We start from the raw sequence: 17,461 nt of genomic DNA, 5'->3' as shown, positions 1-17,461 counted from the left end.
ATGCAAGCATTGCTAACCTTTGTTTCCTGCTCTTTTTCCTGTCTTGAACTGTCATTCTCACTCACAGGCGATCCATTCTGTGGCCTGGCACCACGAGGGGAAGCAGTTTATCTGTAGTCACTCAGACGGCACCCTGACCATATGGAATATAAAGTCCCAAGCCAAGCCCGCACAGACAATCACTCCACACGGTTAGTGATCTTTCTCTTTTTCTGGCTCAAACACACAAACTCATTTTCTTCAAATTCATTTTTTGTCAGGATAAGGGTTGCAAAATTAATTGCTCTTATGTCTATTTCACAAGGTTGTATCACACCTCTCTCAAAGACTTGTTAATTCAGGGTTGTAATTTGATTTTTTCTCCTCCACCTTCACAAAGAAGCTTAAAAACAATCACCTCCTCTTCCCTGATTTCCATTTCAAGTGAAGCTTTAATTTTCATTTTAATTTTGCTCCTCCATGGAGACTGTCTGTGTTGTGGTCTGATAAGTGAGGTGAGGTCATGCGCTTCCTTTTGGTGCACGTCCTTGCCTGCTCTATTGAAGATACTCCACTACGGTCCGCTCTTGATTCAAGAACCCCTTCAGCCTCACCATGCCTCCATGAGAGGAGAACACCAGACAGCCAGATTTAGAAACTAATTGGGAAAAGCCATAAAATATTGTCAGAATTTTGGTATTTTCAATCCATAGGCATTAGTAGGCCCTGTTTAGGAAGGAATTAGCCCCGCTGACTTTTATCTTAGCCATATTAAAAATCTTAGACTAATCTGTTCCATTTTTCTCTTTCAAGCAGATGCAGTTTTTCTTATTTTAATTTATGTGTATTTAAATATATAAATAGCAGCGCAATTCTTTAAATTTAAATGCAGTATTTGAGCTATTTGCTCATAAGGCAAAAATATTCTTCTGAGCCCAACTAAAGACCGAAATCCTGGAATCACCCTTTTCAGTTCAAAGCTTTTTTGGGACAGTTACCATTTTAAGGATTGTCGTTCAACAAACTGCTTTGGAGGAGAAGAAAATTACATAAATTGGTATGTTTCATAGTGAACATTTCTGTTTGTTATGAAAGTACTTCCTGTCTGTGGGAGAGAGAGGCTCTTTTCCAAATGACACCCTCAGCCTCTGCAGCTGTCTACTCTTTGGTGACATAATTCTTGATAGACTGTTGGCTGTAAAGTCTCCTCCTAAAATGCCAAATGACAACTTCAGTCTTTTAAGTTTTGAAAATGTACAGGAAGTTTTGTGGCTTTACTCTATTGGATATGAAACCCCCTGTTTGCTAAAACAGAAAAAAACAAAGACCAGCCCTTTGATAACTTCCTGTTTCAATCTGAAATATGTGAATGGCTTCACGCTCGTCAGATGATTTAATGGGGTCTTTAGCAAGTCCACACCAAGTGTACTGTTTGGGACAGAGCCAGAAAAAGAGGTTAGGAAACGCTCTGAATGAGTCTGATTCTGTTTCAGGAAAGCAGCCTAAAGATGGAAAAAAGCCAGAGCCTTGCAAACCCATTCTTAAAGTAGAGTACAAGACCACACGAGCAGGGTAAGTGCACATATGCAGCAATACATTTTTGTTTTTCCTGACCATCTTAGACCATCATGAATGGTGGTCCAGGCTGGTTTTTGCTGGTCAAGCTGCTAAACCAGCATTGTGTTCATAAGTTAAACTTTTCTAGCGAAATGTTGTTTTTAAATAAATGTGGAGTCCAACAGTCTGAGACCACATTGAAATATGGAATAAAAAATTTATTTCAAGCTCATTTAAACCTGGAAGTAAGCAAAAAGTTACAATGTAAAATAAATAACAAGTACTTAATATTCTGCAGGATTTCTAGGTCACAACCAAATAAACAAACTTTAACTGTTAAAGGAAAAGGCATTCTAAAAGACATTAATTTCAGCTTCTCACTCAGATTGTTATGCAAATAATATAATTTGAGAAAAATACAAGCACAAACTCTCCAACTTTTGAAACTCACTGTACGGTATATGTTTGTGTTCCGAACAGGGATCCGTTTATGATCTTCTCTGGTGGTTTGTCGTATGACACTGTTGGTCGACGACCATGCTTGACAGTAATGCATGGAAAGAGCACGGCAGTATTGGAGATGGATTATCCCATTGTAGATTTCCTCACCCTGTGTGAAACGCCATATCCTAATGGTATGTAGGTCGATTTACTCATTAACAGCACCTGCTCTGTCCAATATTGTTGCAATAAGTGCTCAGTCTTTTTTATCTCATACCACTTCCTCTCTTTTCATTTTTTGCTGACATTTGAACCTTTGTTTTGTTGGGTTGTTCTATTCTTTCATGTTCTTTGTAGATGAGCTTGAGCTGTCCCAGTGGAACTGCTGCCTAGTAATTACATTTTACATAACTTTTTTTTAAAGCTCCCTCTATTCATAACATCCAGGTCTTGACTGCATTCGTTTATTATTGCCGTACCCATTTGAATAATTTATCACTTTGGTGGCTATTTATGAATAGTAAGTGTTTTCTTTTCTCTCTGCATGCAGCTGTAGCAAAGGCTGATAGGACTTTAGTTTGTTAATAGTCTGTCAATAATTTGCTGTGAAAAAGAGAACATATTTGAGTTGAATTACTGAAATAAATGAACTTTTCCACGACATTCTAATTTATTGAGATGCACCTGTATACTTATTATGGGCTCTTTGAAATACTTGATGCTCCTATTGGCCAGACTCTGATTTTTGTTTTCCCTAAAATGTCTGTTGAGCTAAATTTCAGCATTGCTTTTGAGTATTACTGATATAAAGACGAAAGAGAGGAAAACGTGAGTTGTTCAAGACTGTTCAAGAGTTTGGGGTCTTTTTTTTCTTTTTCTTTTTTGAAAGAAATTAATACATTTATTATGCAAGTATGCATAACATTTAAAATAAAGAAGTGACAATAAGCATACTGATAATGTTGTAAGATTTCTATTTCACATAAATGCTGTTCTTTTAAACTTGTTTTCTATGTTATGGACTTTTTTCTTAGTGAAAAGCTGAGTAAGATAAATTAAGTTCAACTCGAATCGATATTTTAGTCACCATGATTTGTGTTGGGGTTTATTTTGAGGTAATGACAAGCTGACTGTACTTTATCCCTTACATAACATATCACATACTTTTAGCTTGTGCATGGTGCTGGATTAAAAACAAGATTTCTTTCTTGTGATTCACCTTGCTTTTACAGATAATCATGCAGTTGTTTTTGCCTAAACAAAGCTGTGTTCATATATTTGCATTAAATGCTTAACCGTTTTGTTTAGAGTTTGCATTAAGCCAAACTGAGAGGCAGCAAAGAATGCGGAAGGAATGGGAAGAGTGTTTACAGTGCTGCTTGCATAACAGTGCCTGGTTCTGTATGTTGATTAAGTTATATTTGAAGTGAGACGTCTTTGGTTCTGACTCATTATTGAGACATTTAGGAGGTTCAAACTTGTGCAGTGACGTCTCTAGTCATAACATATCAGGCCACTTAAATATGATACATACTTTATAATAAGTGTTCGTGCCAGAACTGGTGCCATTTGCATCTCTCATGTTCATATACTACCAAGTCCTATTTTCACCAAGGCTGCATTTATTTGATGAAAAACAGTACTGTGAAATAGCATTATAATTTTGAAATAACTCTTTTCTATTTTATTATATTTTAATTTGCAATTTATTCCTGTGATGTAAAAGCTACATTTTACTCCAGGCTTCATTATCACGTGATCCTTCAGAAATCAGTCTAGTATGCTGATTTGATGCTAAAGAAACATATCTTATTATTTATCAATGTTGAAAACTGTTGATTGTAACTGTTGCAGCTTAATATTTCTGAGGAAACTGATACTTTTTTTTTTTTAGGATTCTTTGGTAAATAGAAAATTCAAAAGAGCAGCATTTATTTGAAATATAAATTTTTGGTAACATAAATGTCTTTACTGTCACTTTTGGTCAATTTAATTTCCCTTTGCCAATTAAAAGTATTAATTTCTTAAAAAAAAAATAAGTAGTCGTAAATGGTATTTGTAAAAATATGTGCATATATATATATATACATATATATATATATATATATATATAAAAAACTCAAATATGTAGCGATTTATTCATGATTTTACCCATCCTGTTTTCATTTCTCTGCAGATTTTCAGGAACCATATGCTGTAGTGGTCCTCCTCGAAAAGGATTTAGTTGTTATTGACCTTGCACAAAACGGGTACTTATCACCCACAGCATTTGCGTCGTATTTGTGTCTAACATGTTTGATGCTATCACACTTTTCCACCACAGTGTCAATCTTATTTTTTTGACCTCTGATGTTTTTCAGTTACCCTATCTTTGAAAATCCTTATCCCATGATGATTCATGAGTCTCCTGTGACGTGTTGTGAGTACTTAGCCGATTGTCCTGTGGACCTCATACCTGCACTTTACTCTGTCGGGTCTCGCCAGAAACGACAGGGCTACAGCAAAAAGGTACAACAGCATGCACACACTCATTTAAAGGTGCTAATCGGTTAATTATGTCTTTTAAGTTATAACGTCCTGCCTACACACATGCACCTTGGCTTTTGAGTGACTAGATTACAGTCCCTTGTGAATCGTGCCGTTTCCCTATGCCTGCGTGACTTCAGGCCCCCGCCCTGCAGCACATTGTGTCATCAGACTGTGTGGGTCAGAGACACAGACAGGGGTATTTATGGGTATGAAAGAAATCAAGACCTCTCAGCCAAGACTGGAGTGCGGAGTGTAAGTTCTGGGTCTGTCTCCCACAGGGAGCAGGTTAACTCAGACGGCCCACTTTGAATCACAGCACTTCTGAATAGCTTTGAATAAACTGCTTCAGCTTCCACGCCTTGTGAGGAAATGCTTTCCTATAGAGTCTCGCCAGTCGTTTAATAAAGGTTCCACCCACGTTGCAGAAATGTTTTGTGGCTGCCAGTGCAAGCCACAGTCATTATATTAAGAGTATGCTTACTAAAACTTACAAATTGGCCGATTTCGTTTTATTAAGTTTCCCAGGAATGCTCACATGCTTTAGGGCAATATCTACTAAATTTCCTCTATTCTCATATGTCGAGAAATGTCGGATTTATGTGGTTTGCTTTCGTGGATTTAAGTGCTTTTATGTGGTTCTGTTGTTCATCACAGGAATGGCCTATCAGTGGCGGAAACTGGGGCTTGGGCACACAAAGCTACCCTGAAATAATAATAACTGGGTAAGAGCAGTGTGCGCTTGTGTGTGAGCGAGTGAATGTGTGTGTATGCTCTGTTCTCTCTTGCCATTCGTAGTTCTGCTGAAATGGCAGAAATGGCAAAAAAAGACTTAAATGGAGTAAAAGAAGAAGGCAGGGTATAAGAAGAGGGAGGAGGAGTGCAGAAGAGAGGGTAATGAGCAGGACAAGATGGTAGCGAAAGGGAAGTATGACAAAAAAGTACGCATTTTCTGATGTACCGCCCATGGGATGACAGAAGCTTTTTTAGTGGGTTTGACAGCAGTGGGAAGAGCACTTCCTCTCATCTCTTGACTAGCTTTTATCTGACATAGCAACTTAGCTTACCTCTGTGGTTTGTTTGAGTACATGTGGTATTGGGAAAGTGGCAGTGAGTTTATGTAGGTTTGTGTATGAAAATGTATGAGACAGTTAAAATAAAAGATTCTCTGCTCTTCTTGCAGGCATGCAGATGGTTCAGTGAAGTTCTGGGATGCTTCAGCAAGTGAGTACCGAGCCTTTCTGACTTCACATTCACCTTATTTACGACTTGTGTGCGGTATAATAGTTCTATTTACCACAATGTGTGCGGTATAATAGTTTTTCAAATCTCATAAACTTGCTTCAAACACATTTGAATTTCATATTGAATTCGACAGACACATTTATCTAAAAACAAAAGTTTTATATCAGATTTTTGTCATCCTTCGGACATGAACCCATGACCTTGGTATTGCTAGTGACATGCACTGCTAGTTTGGTGACAGCAAACACTGTAGACCAAAGTGGTTTAATCATATTACTGTGAATGGCAAGTGCAACACTCAACATAGCGGAATTAGTAAGCTCTGGTGCCTATGGAAAGAGTCAGTTTACTGACTGCACATGCCCATTGGCTTTACCAACCCAAAATACATGCTTTTTTTCACTCAATGTGAGCAATTTGAGAACAGCATTTATGGGTCAGTTTATGTCAGATGTTATTGCTATTTTGAAATACGTTATTTAAATGTGAGTTTGGTAAAGCAGTTTTTTGAGATTATGATATTCCCCATTCAAGTAGAGTTGGTGTTGCATGCCTGAAATTGCTGCCCGGAGGCATTACAAATCAGTTGAACTGATTTTCTTTGAAAGGGACTTTGGCTACAGTTACAATCACATTTGACTAACACTCTTAAATATCTAATTAATAACTGGATTCTGCTGACCACTGTTGGAGTATAACTTGACTTCAGACATAATAATTTTACATGATTTATGACCCAACTGGAGACTGACCTTATAATGTCACACACAAAAAATTCCCCAGATCCCACAGGCTTTTTCTGACCTTGTGCACCGCTGAGAGAGACCAGCGTGGTGAGAGTGTTACCTGTATGCCATTTGACCTTGCTTAAACTGTGAGCTTGACAGACTACAGTTTCCACTGTTCCTGTACCTCCTGTCGGTGCTAAAGGACATATTGCAATATTAAAAATACCACAAAGGTTGTAAACCCCTCACACAAGTGCTTGTTTAACATTCAAATGGGTTTTCTTAGTGGTAAGATAATTTAAAACCAAAGTGGGCCTCATTTTGTTCACCAATGAAATATAAAGCTAATTAGACAGGACTTTTTAATCCTGCTAAGACAGAGTGGCTAATCTTATGCCATTTAATATTTTTTTGCTTTGGCTGAACTGAACAATTGGAATCAGTGGATTAGAGGCCCTCAAAAATTGGACAAAACACATTTATGCATTTGATGCCATTGAAACACTTCCCATCATTCATTTAATCCTCTAAAACATTAATTGTACAAATCTAGAAGTTATATGACTTTGTTCTTTGGAATGCTAGATTCTGATTTGTTTATTCACAGCATTTTGTGGTCTTTTTTATTGTCCAAAGCAACCTATTTCCTGTTAAAGTGTGTTAGATTCATGTCTAAAATAATTTAAGTTCAAATTAGTTTGTGTCCTTTATTTATTAATTCATTTATTGATATGAGAAGTAGTTGTGTAATAAAACAGATAATGTACAGTCAGCTGGTAATATGCAAAATGAATATGCAAAATAAACCTCTTCAAATTAATACAACATAAGGATGCATCAATATTAAAGTTCTGTCTGAAACCATTAAGACAGTAATTATTTTCTTGTTCTTGGCTGATCAACAGTAAATTGCCATTTTTAAATGTAGTGCTAGTTTGATTAAATAAATGCAAAATAAAACACACAAAAAGTAAAATCAATTTTAAATGGCACAGGTGAATTTAGACATCACAACATTATAGTGTACAGTATGAAAATGGATATTTATTTTGAGATTTGCATAAGACTACATTTTAACAATGTTTTTTAAAGCAATTTAATGTTTTTAAGATTAACTTTCTTAACATTATTGTGATGTTAGATGACAGTATCACAAAAATCGTCTCGGGTTATGCATGTAACCATGGTTCCCTGAAGGGAACGAGTTGCTGTGTCGAAACGCTACGGGAACGCCTTGTAATGTGTAATCACACGCCATGTGTAATCAGTCCAATGGATGGGCGAGACGTCACGGGCGGGGTGACGTAACGACCAGGAAGCTTAAAAGCACGTGCGGTGGAACCGGCGTCAGCTTCTAGGAATGAAGCAAGCACTCGCAGGGATGCCGGAAGTATGGCACTGAGACGCAGCGTCTCGTTCCCTTAGGGGAACCATGGTTACATGCGTAACCCGAGACGTTCCCCTTCAGGAACTCGAGCTGCGTTGAAACGCTACGGGAATGAGAATGCCCATGCCGCCAGACTTACAAATCCCTGCCTAGTGTGGAAGAGCTCAGCTAAAGCGAGAGAACGGAGCCAGGAGTGGCGCAGAAAGCAGGTAGGCACCTGACAAAGTAGGCGGGGACATTTCCACTTCAAGGCATACCATTTCCTCGTGTTGAGGATGGTCTCAACAACCTTGATTGAGAGACCGGAAGCTACGAGTAACTTCCACAGCTCCGGGCGGGGGTGGAATATCGTGCCCTCCGCCTGTGAGAGGAGGTCCCTCCTGACGGGAATCTCACATGGAGAGGAAATCAGGTCCAAGAACCATACTTGGCCCGGCCAGAGCGGGGCTACAGCAGAAAGGCGTACAGACGAAGCCTCGGCCACGTCTGTACCATGGCATCCAGCCCCCGTGGAGCTGGATGAATCAGAGAGTATCAGAAGGGAGAGTGCAATGTCTCTTGAGTCACGAACAGGTCTACCTGAGCCTGGCCAAAAACTCTTTGTACCTCGGGCCTCGGCCACTGCCTCGACTGGATGTCTGCTTCCATAATGAAAAGCCCAGGAATGTGAACTGCTCTCAGTGAGAGGAGTTTGCCCTGAGACCACACAAGGATCTGGTGCACCTGCCTGTAAAGGGGGCACGAACGCAGACCTCCCTGGTGGTTGATATAAGAGATTGCCGCTGTGTCGTCGGTGCGCACCAACACATGGCGACCTCTTAGGTCTGGGAGAAAGTGTTTCAATGCTAGAAACACGGCCAGCATCTCCAGGCAGTTGAAGTGCCATGTGAGATGGCGGCCGCTCCACAGACCGTGGGCTGAGCGGCCACTCATGACCGTGAGGGATGCGTCCGTCGCTAGCATTATGCGGCGACAAGGAGCTCCCAGCACCGAGCCCTGAGCCAAGAACCAAGGTTTCCTCCACATGTCTAAGGCATGTAGGCATTGCTGCTTGACCTTGAGCATGCAAAGCGGGTTTCCCCTCGGGGAGAACCCCTTGGTCTTGAGCCACCACTGTAGGGGTCTCATGTACAGCAGGCCAAGAGATATCACGTTGGATGCAGCTGCCATCAGACCCAGCAGTTTTTGAACTGCTTGACAGTGAGTGACAGGCCTTCTCTCACTCTCGCGACTGCAGTGAGGATCGACTCGATCCGAACAGGGGACAAACGTGCTTGCATCGTGGTCGCATTCCACACCACGCCCAGATAAGTGGTTCTCTGTAATGGAGAAAGCACACTTTTCTCGGCGTTAAGTCTTAACCCCAGCTCTTTCATGTGAGCGAGAATGACATCTCAATGCCGAACCGCCCTCTGCTCAGATTGAGCTAATATCAACCAATCGTAGATGTGGTTGAGTATGCAGATGCCCTTGAGTCACAGAGGAGCCAGAGCAGCATCCACACACTTCGTGAAAGTGCGGGGTGAGAGTGCAAGACCAAAGGGAAGAACCCGATATTGGTAGGATTTTTGCCCCCGAAAGCCAACCTCAGGAAGTTCCTGTGATGGGGAAGGATGGAGATGGGCCGAGCTCTAGGAGTGGAGGCCTCAGCATAATGACTCTCTAAAGTGAGAAGAGGCCTCTACACCCCACGCTAGCTTATGCTCAGACTGTCCTAGCGGAGCTCTGGCGAGCGGAGGCCTCAGAAACCCTCTGTAGCGAGAGGAGGCCTGACGACACTCGCTGAAAAAAGGCTCAACATAATGACTCTCTAAAGCGAGAGGAGGCCTCTCGAAGCGCAACCCTCCATCCTTTTCTGGAACGATGAAGTACCGGCTGTAGAACCTGGACTCTCTGTCGAGAGGAGGGACCACCTTGATGGCCTCCTTCCTCAAGAGAGTGTTTACTTCTTGTTCCATTACCAGAGCCTGCTCGGGTCCCCACCAGAGTGGGAATCACCCCGTTGAACTGAGGCGGAAGAGAACCACGCTGGATTCTGTAGCCTCTCTCTGCAGTGTGCAGGACCCACTGAGACATATTTGGCAGTAGTTCCCACACTGCCAAATAGTCTACTAAGGGAATCAGTCTCTCGAGACTGACCTCTGGTGTAACCAGAGTGGCTAGCTCGGTGCCCTGAAGTGGTGGACCGGCAGGGGATGGCCGTACAAGCTGCTCTAGAGACCTCCGTAGAGGTAGCGAGCCTCTTAGCACCGCTACGATTCTGGGCGGTAACTGAGAGAAGTGCTCACCGGAGACCGCTGTGCCCTGGAGCACCGGCAGGGTTGGCAGACCGATCTCCTGAGGGCACTGAAGAGAGACGGACACCGTGTAATGCGATGTACACCACTCTTCCCCAGAGGGAGCTGGCCCTCAGAAGTCCTAGGCCTTAGGCGTCAGGACGTTTTAGACAAAGACTATCCAGCGAGAATGACGGTCCGCAGAACCGACTTCCGCTAGAAGCCTTCGGCCTAGGAGCGCCCCTCTGACTCTAGACTTTGCGGAGTACGAGAAGTGACGCCCCCAGAATGAGGAGCTGGAACACGGTAGGTTGGGACTGCTCCCGCCCAGCAGCCCTGCTGACCGCCTCAACCTCCTCGGAGGAAGAGAGGTAAACACGTGCTCTCACTCGAATATCTAACTACTCATAGTCAGATAAATACTTCATTTTATTCCTTAGAATTAAATGCAGTCAAACAACCAGATGAGTAAACACAGTCTGGTGTGATAAGATTCACATCAAAAACCGAAAATGATGTAATACGCTCAGTCACACAAACAATATCAATCTCCTCAGAGAAAGGTAGCTGCAGCAGCAAGCTCTCACTCAGAGGGGGAAGAAACCGCAGCGCGGGCTTCCGAGCCTCGAGAACAAGCTCTAGATCTAGGGAACGCGGGTGGAGATAGGAAGAGCCGTCTCCAACCCGTCCGCCAGATCATGTACGATCCCCGCGATCTCAGCCGCCGCCGTGCCTCAGCAGCAGCGGGACTAGAATCGCAAGATCACAGGCACGGACACACACTCCTTGGAGCGTGCCCGGCGAGAGTGGAGTGCTTAACAGTGGGAAAAGCACAATCAGCCCCCCGAGAGCCGACTGCGCGAGCTCTGCTCCCCATTAATGCTGCTCATTATAATATTAGACATAATATGCTTGTGTAACTGATGCTTGTGCAACTGGCGAGCTCATCGATGCCCTCCGTATCAATCTCCTCGGAGAAAGACAGGCAGAGCGTTGCGCCCTCTCCCCGGGAGGAAGGACCACAGCGAGGGCTTCCGAAACCCCGAGAGCGGGCGCCGGATCTGGTGGTTGAGGAAGAAGATAGGGACCCGCCCGTCTACATTCCCTCCACCGGATCCATATGCGAATTAAGGAAGTAGATAGGGACGCGCCCGTCTACATTCCCTCCACCGGATCCATATGCGAAACCCATGAGCACAGCCGCCGCTCCACCTCGGCGAAAGCGGGACCAGCACCACGGGAAACGCTAGTGAAGGCTCCCTCCTCAAAGAGAGCCTTCTGAGAGCGAAGCAAGGCAGTCGGCTCCCTCGAGAGCTGACTCTGCGTGCTTCGCTCCCAAGCAGACATCACACAAACTGTGTGTGTTCCTACCCGAATATAGCGCGGGCAGGGAGGAACACAGCCTGAACGCTACCTGCTCTCGCCCAAAAGCTTCTCTTGACTGAAGCTTTTACATAATGGAGCTTACAAGTGGACAAACAACACTAAATAAAACTCACAAACAGATAGCGACTGACACACACACAGAGCGCTTGCTGAATGACAGAAAGCTGACACCGGTTCCACCGCACATGCTTTTAAGCTTCCTGGTCATGACGTCTCGCCCATCCATTGGACTGATTAAACGTGATTCAGAGTGTGGTCCCGCTGAAGGCGTTCCCGTAGCGTTTTGACACAGCTCGAGTTCCTGAAGGGGAAATCTAATTTTGTGTTAATGACTGGTTGACTACAATTATCTCTTACTTTTTCCTTTGAATTCCATTTACCATGTGTTCAGTAATGCTCCACGTGCTGTACAAGCTGAAGACAGCTAAGGTGTTTGAGAAGGCACGCTGTAAGGAGGAGAAACCCAGCACAGAGATTGTGGATGAGGACCCATTCGCCATTCAGTTGATGTCTTGGTGTCCCGAGAGCCGCATGCTTTGTGTGGCTGGTGTCTCTGCCCATGTCATCATATACAGGTTCAGCAAACAAGAAATCACCACAGAGGTTGTGCAGGTAACAATTTGTTGTTTATACTTTTTAATGTTAGAATTATTTTGTAAGAATTATGTAAGATTTTTTTTTAATTGAGGTGCTCTTGACTTAAAAAATACTTTGTTTTCTGGAGTGTAATGAGTAATGCTGCCCTTATAGACACTCTCAGTCTCTCTTATTCCCCGTCTCGAGTTATTTTAGTTTCCTGACAACTGCCATGACTCATAACATTAATAATAATATAAAATCTGTTCATTAAATGGATGTTGTTCAGTAACTTGAATGTGTTTGTGCATTTGTACGTGTATGTGCCGTCTACAGAGCCAACTAAGGATATCCGAGGAACAGTTGTTACTCAGATGCTTAACTAAATCCCTAAGCCTTTCAAAGCCGTTTTAATTAATGTTCACCACATCTAGCTGTATATTGAGCTTGAATAATTAATACTGAATTCATTTTGCCCTCTCCCTGTTTTTTGCAAGCTGTACATTTGTGTACTGATGCTTCCGTGACCCATAAATAAATGAGCGCTTATGGTAATGCTGTTAGAAAATATATCCGTGAATAATTAGAATTTCCATATGATTTATTGTGGGAAAATATATAATGTGGTAGACTGAAGCAATTAAGCAATAGTGCTTTATTAAAGCTTAATCAATGCAACTTATTTACATATTAATACATGACTCATATAAACAGGATAATAATGAATAAAATGTTTGAATACAGTCATATTGGAGACGCGTGAATTTCAGGCACAGGAATGAATCTCGTTGGTTAACAGAGGCGCATGCTCAGCGCAAATGTGGGAAAACCATTAGTGTTACCATCGTCTGCTGACAGAACGTTCACACTTCTGTATAATGAGGGCAAATTAAACCTATTAGCACCTTCAGTCCCGTGACTCTCACACTCACTTGGAAGAGACACGCACAGCAATTAGCGTGTCTCATATTAAGAATAGCGACACCGATGGGGATCAATTAACTCAGTGTGTTTAGCTGATTCATACCCATCTGTTCTCAAGCACAATAGTGTCAATTACATGTGTACATGTGTGTGTGTTTTACAGTTATTGGAGGTCAGGTTACAGTATGAGCTGAATGATCTGGAGTCTCCAGAAGGAGGAGGAGATCAGACACCAGCTCCTCCCACACCAAGCACCTCCCCCAGTCCACAAACCGCCACCCCTCAGACACACACTTCCACTAGAAGCAACTCATCAGATGGGATCCGAGACAACATACCCTGCCTCAAGTAATTCTGTATTTTAATACACATAGCAGGGAATCCAAAAGTCCAAGGCTACTCGTGTTAATGCCTCTATTTTAATTAAATTTAATTTAGACATTTTTTTCAATGCAAATGATATTATCGGTGGAACATTTTGATTACAAAATTAAAAAAAGGCTTATTTTTTTGTATTTTTAGTATTTGGTATGTTGCCCATTTGCTTTGACAGCAGCATTCAGCCCATATTAACTCCACTAATTTGTGTTAAACCTAATGACCAGGTGATCCAGCATGATTTGAAAATGATCCAAAGAGCATCTTGTGTTTCACTGGATTGAAAACATCTGTCTTTACAAAGGAGTTCACATGATCAGTTTATTTGATTTGTGAGAACCCAACAGATAATATGCACCAAATTTAAGTGTCAAGTTAAAAATAGTTCAGCTTTTACAAACACTTTTCAGGACTTCTGTGTTCTGTTCCATTCAGCTGCGCCCTGTCTGGCTGTTTCCAAAGAGAGCGTTGAGGGATGTAGTTGCCACTGACTGAAAGTTAGTGTTCACAGTATTGACGCAAATTGTTGTCTGACAAATCAGACAACAAAGTTGCACTGTGAGGCCCCTTTTTGGCACATCTTTGTATAGCTGTTACTAGATTTTGCTAGTTTTTGTGATTAAACATGACACTTTCAAGTGCTTGGGTACTCATGCCCATCCTCAGTATGTAATATATGATATTATAGAGTAAATGTTGTAAATTTTTTTTTGGCATGGACTGTGTATAACCCATGTCCTCTCTCTGTCATTCCCTCAGGGTGCGCAGCAGTCCTCTGAAGCAGTCTCCAGGGTATCAGGTGGAGCTGGTGGTACAGCTGGTGTGGGTCAGTGGAGAGCCGCCCCAGCAGATCAGCAGCTTGACCATCAACTCCAGCTATGGCTTGTGAGTTACCTGAAGATTTGAAGACTTGTTTTACATTGTTTCATGAGGTGGCTCAGCAAATGCTGCAGACTGTCATAAATGTTTATGAAAGGACAATATTTGCTTTGTTCTTTTATTATATTAAAATATTTTAAAATATTAACATAAATTTAAATATATATCAAGATTTTCAATGAACTATGTTGGTTTGTTCCTCACACAAAATTATCATAAGGCTTTTTAAAACTTGGCATACACAATCCTTCAAAGTTTGGGGTCTGTATTTTGTAACGCTTTTGAAGGAAGTCACTAATGCTTACCATCGGTGCATTTATTTGATCAAAAATACAGTTAAACAATAATAATGTGAAATAGTATTACAATTAAAAATACCTTTAAAAAAAAATTTATTGGTGTAATGCTGAATTTTCAGCATCACTGTTACTCCAATTTTCAGTGTCACATGATTCTTCATAAATCATTCTAATATGCTGATTTGGCACTCGTACAATTTTTTCTTATTATTAAAGTATTCCCATACCAGTATAAACCATTTCCCCCCCCAGGATTCACTTTGAAGAACAGAATTCAAAATAGAAAGTAATATAGAATAAGTGGATAGAATAAAATGGCTTTACTGTCACTTTTGATCATTTTAATGCATCCTTTAATGCATCAAACGTTTGAATGTGTGTATAAATGATAAATGATTGTGTGCGTAAATTATATTAATTTGATTAAATAATCACTATACCAGCACTAAACCCACAACACTTTGATGACAAAAGCACTTGCTGTCTTTTATGTTTGTGTGTAACATAGGGTGGTGTTTGGCAATAGCAATGGTCTGGCAGTAGTGGATTACTTACAGAAGACTGTTCTGTTGAATCTGGGAACTGTGGAATTGTACAGCTCTAATGATCCGTATCAGAGACAACTGCGATCTCCCCGCAAGAGCCGACAGCCTTCTGGAGGTCTGATATGCACACAAACATGGTTTTCATCTGTAATAGACAGAGCACATATATATGAACACAGTGAGCCTTTTAACAACACCATTGGCAGGACATGCAGCTGTGCAGTGAGGGAATACAGCAGTGTGACCCCTGCTGGTGGATGGCACAATTGCATCTAAACACATGCTAGTAAGGAAGAGATGATTGCTGGGACTTGGCAATGGATTGCTTGTTAGATTATCTGGTGTGTATGTGTGTGTTTGTGTCGGGGGTAATGAGTGATATTTAGCTGGGGGCTGGGATCTGTCGGATATGCGCAAGGGAGAGTGCTGATCAGAGCAGCTGGGTTCAGCTCCTGTCTGCCCATCTGCCTCTCAACTCCGAGATCAGAGCAAAGGCTACACACTGCACCTCACACTAAAGAGTATAGGCAATTGTACTGTCTAAAATACATCTTAGACTACTTTTACACAAGGTAGCGGATACTAGCACACTTTACACGTTTTCCATAGTGTGACAATCATGTTTCTCCTTCTCTCTACAGGGCTTTGTGACATTAACGAGGGCTCAGCCACCTCAGAGGATCGCTGCAAATCCCCCACCTCAGGTAAAACACCCCTCAGAGCATGACACAATCCATACTGCCTCCTGCCACCATCATACCGATCAGTCCTGACACTGGAGTCTGCTGAAACACAGATGTTATGAGCTCCACAGGGGGGCATTTTAGCATTTCAACCGTTTCCTCGGCACAGGACTAAAGGGATAGTTCACCTAAAAATGAAAATTCTGTCATTATTTACTCATTGTCATGTTGTTTCAAACCTGTATTGACTACATTTCTTCTTGGAAAAGAACTACAACCGTACACTGCTGTTCAAAAGTTTGGGGTCAGCGAGAATTAATACTTTTTTTCAGCAAGGATGCATTAAATTGATCAAAAGTGACAGTTACATTGTTACAAAAGATTTCTGTTTTCAGATGACAATAATAAGAAATGTTACTTTAGCATCAAATAGGCATATTAGAATTATTCTTAAAGGGTCATGTGACATTGAAGACTGAAGTAATGGCTGCTGAAAATTCAGCTTTGCCATCTCAATAATTGTATTTTTAAATATATTAAAATAGAAAACGGTTATTTAAAATTTTAACAATATTTCACAAAATGACCGTTTTATTTTTTTATCAAATAAATACAGCCATGCTTATGATATTTTTAAATATTAAAATTGACACTTTAACCTTTTGAACAGTAGTGTATGTCAGGTCTTCTGAAGCCTTACAGTAGTTTTGTGCGGGGTTCAAACCAACATTGAAATTATTTACTGAAAATCTTGACATCCCTTCATGAGTTTTCATTAACCTAATTGATCCCATTCACAAAACCAGTCTGTATTATATGTTTACACACTAGACAGATCTGAAAAACAACATAAACATAAAGTACATAATGATTTTTGAGTGATTCCTTTAAGATTCATTACTAATTAATCCATATTACACCAAAAATCAAGCATACACATGTGTGGATTTATTTTGTTATTCTCTCAGTATTAAACAAGCCCTTTGCTGGAAATCATTGGCAGTGTTAACAGGGCGCACCTTACGTAACATCCTAAAACTTTGTGCATGTGTCAGTGGAGGAGAACAAAAGTTCACAAAGGTCACAGATGACTGATGATGGCTGGCAGTGTGATGAATGGTAATGCTGACTGACATTGTGACAAGTTGCTGGCGCCTGATGGGAGAATAGTAGTTAAACATCTGGGCTAGAAGCAAGTCATAGGTTCAAACCCCTGAAGGGGTGATTCATGACCTGAGGAGCAGCACCATTGTGCCCTTCAGCAAAACTGTCTCTGTTTCAAAGCGTTTGCTAAAGTAAACATCCACAGCAATCATAAAGACCACACGGGATGAATTGTTAGGAAGTAGTTTCTGAAATGATATGTGCAAAAGAGTCGAAAATGTAGCAACTGCTTAGACTCTGAGCAAGACACAGCTGTTTTTGTGGGTGGAAAGGACACATTAAATCTAAATTTACTAGACAACCAAAGCTTGTAAATGCACTGTAAAACACAGCACTCTTAGTTGAGAGTGCTTTTAGACTGTGGTTAATGAGGTATTGATTGCTTTCAGATAGTCACAGAATTGTGTAACCAAATATTTAATCAAAGATGTGTCACATAGAGGTTTTACTTTTATGTTTTAGATTCATATTATGCAAATAACACTTTC

General features: G+C 41.3%; 1 protein-coding gene across 2 annotated transcripts in view; it reads left to right on the top strand.

The window, feature by feature from the left end:
* Positions 1-17,461, top strand: part of LOC107679494 (syntaxin-binding protein 5-like) — a 92,046-nt gene that overhangs the window by 64,114 nt on the left and 10,471 nt on the right. For both annotated transcript variants that reach the window (XM_016475055.1, XM_016475054.1), the window contains exons 8-19: positions 68-191; positions 1,473-1,551; positions 2,017-2,171; positions 4,154-4,226; positions 4,338-4,485; positions 5,161-5,228; positions 5,687-5,727; positions 11,917-12,137; positions 13,189-13,373; positions 14,163-14,288; positions 15,090-15,241; positions 15,768-15,830. In XM_016475055.1, the coding sequence (XP_016330541.1) occupies positions 68-191; positions 1,473-1,551; positions 2,017-2,171; positions 4,154-4,226; positions 4,338-4,485; positions 5,161-5,228; positions 5,687-5,727; positions 11,917-12,137; positions 13,189-13,373; positions 14,163-14,288; positions 15,090-15,241; positions 15,768-15,830 (1,435 nt within the window). The remainder of the gene's footprint in view (positions 1-67; positions 192-1,472; positions 1,552-2,016; positions 2,172-4,153; positions 4,227-4,337; positions 4,486-5,160; positions 5,229-5,686; positions 5,728-11,916; positions 12,138-13,188; positions 13,374-14,162; positions 14,289-15,089; positions 15,242-15,767; positions 15,831-17,461) is intronic.

The sequence above is a fragment of the Sinocyclocheilus anshuiensis genome, unplaced genomic scaffold, assembly GCF_001515605.1.
Source record: "Sinocyclocheilus anshuiensis isolate Anshui unplaced genomic scaffold, SAMN03320099.WGS_v1.1 scaffold212, whole genome shotgun sequence".
Classification (NCBI taxonomy): Eukaryota; Metazoa; Chordata; class Actinopteri; order Cypriniformes; family Cyprinidae; genus Sinocyclocheilus; species Sinocyclocheilus anshuiensis.
Note: the sequence above shows the minus strand (reverse complement) of the source record. Positions and strands in the feature narration are given on the sequence as shown.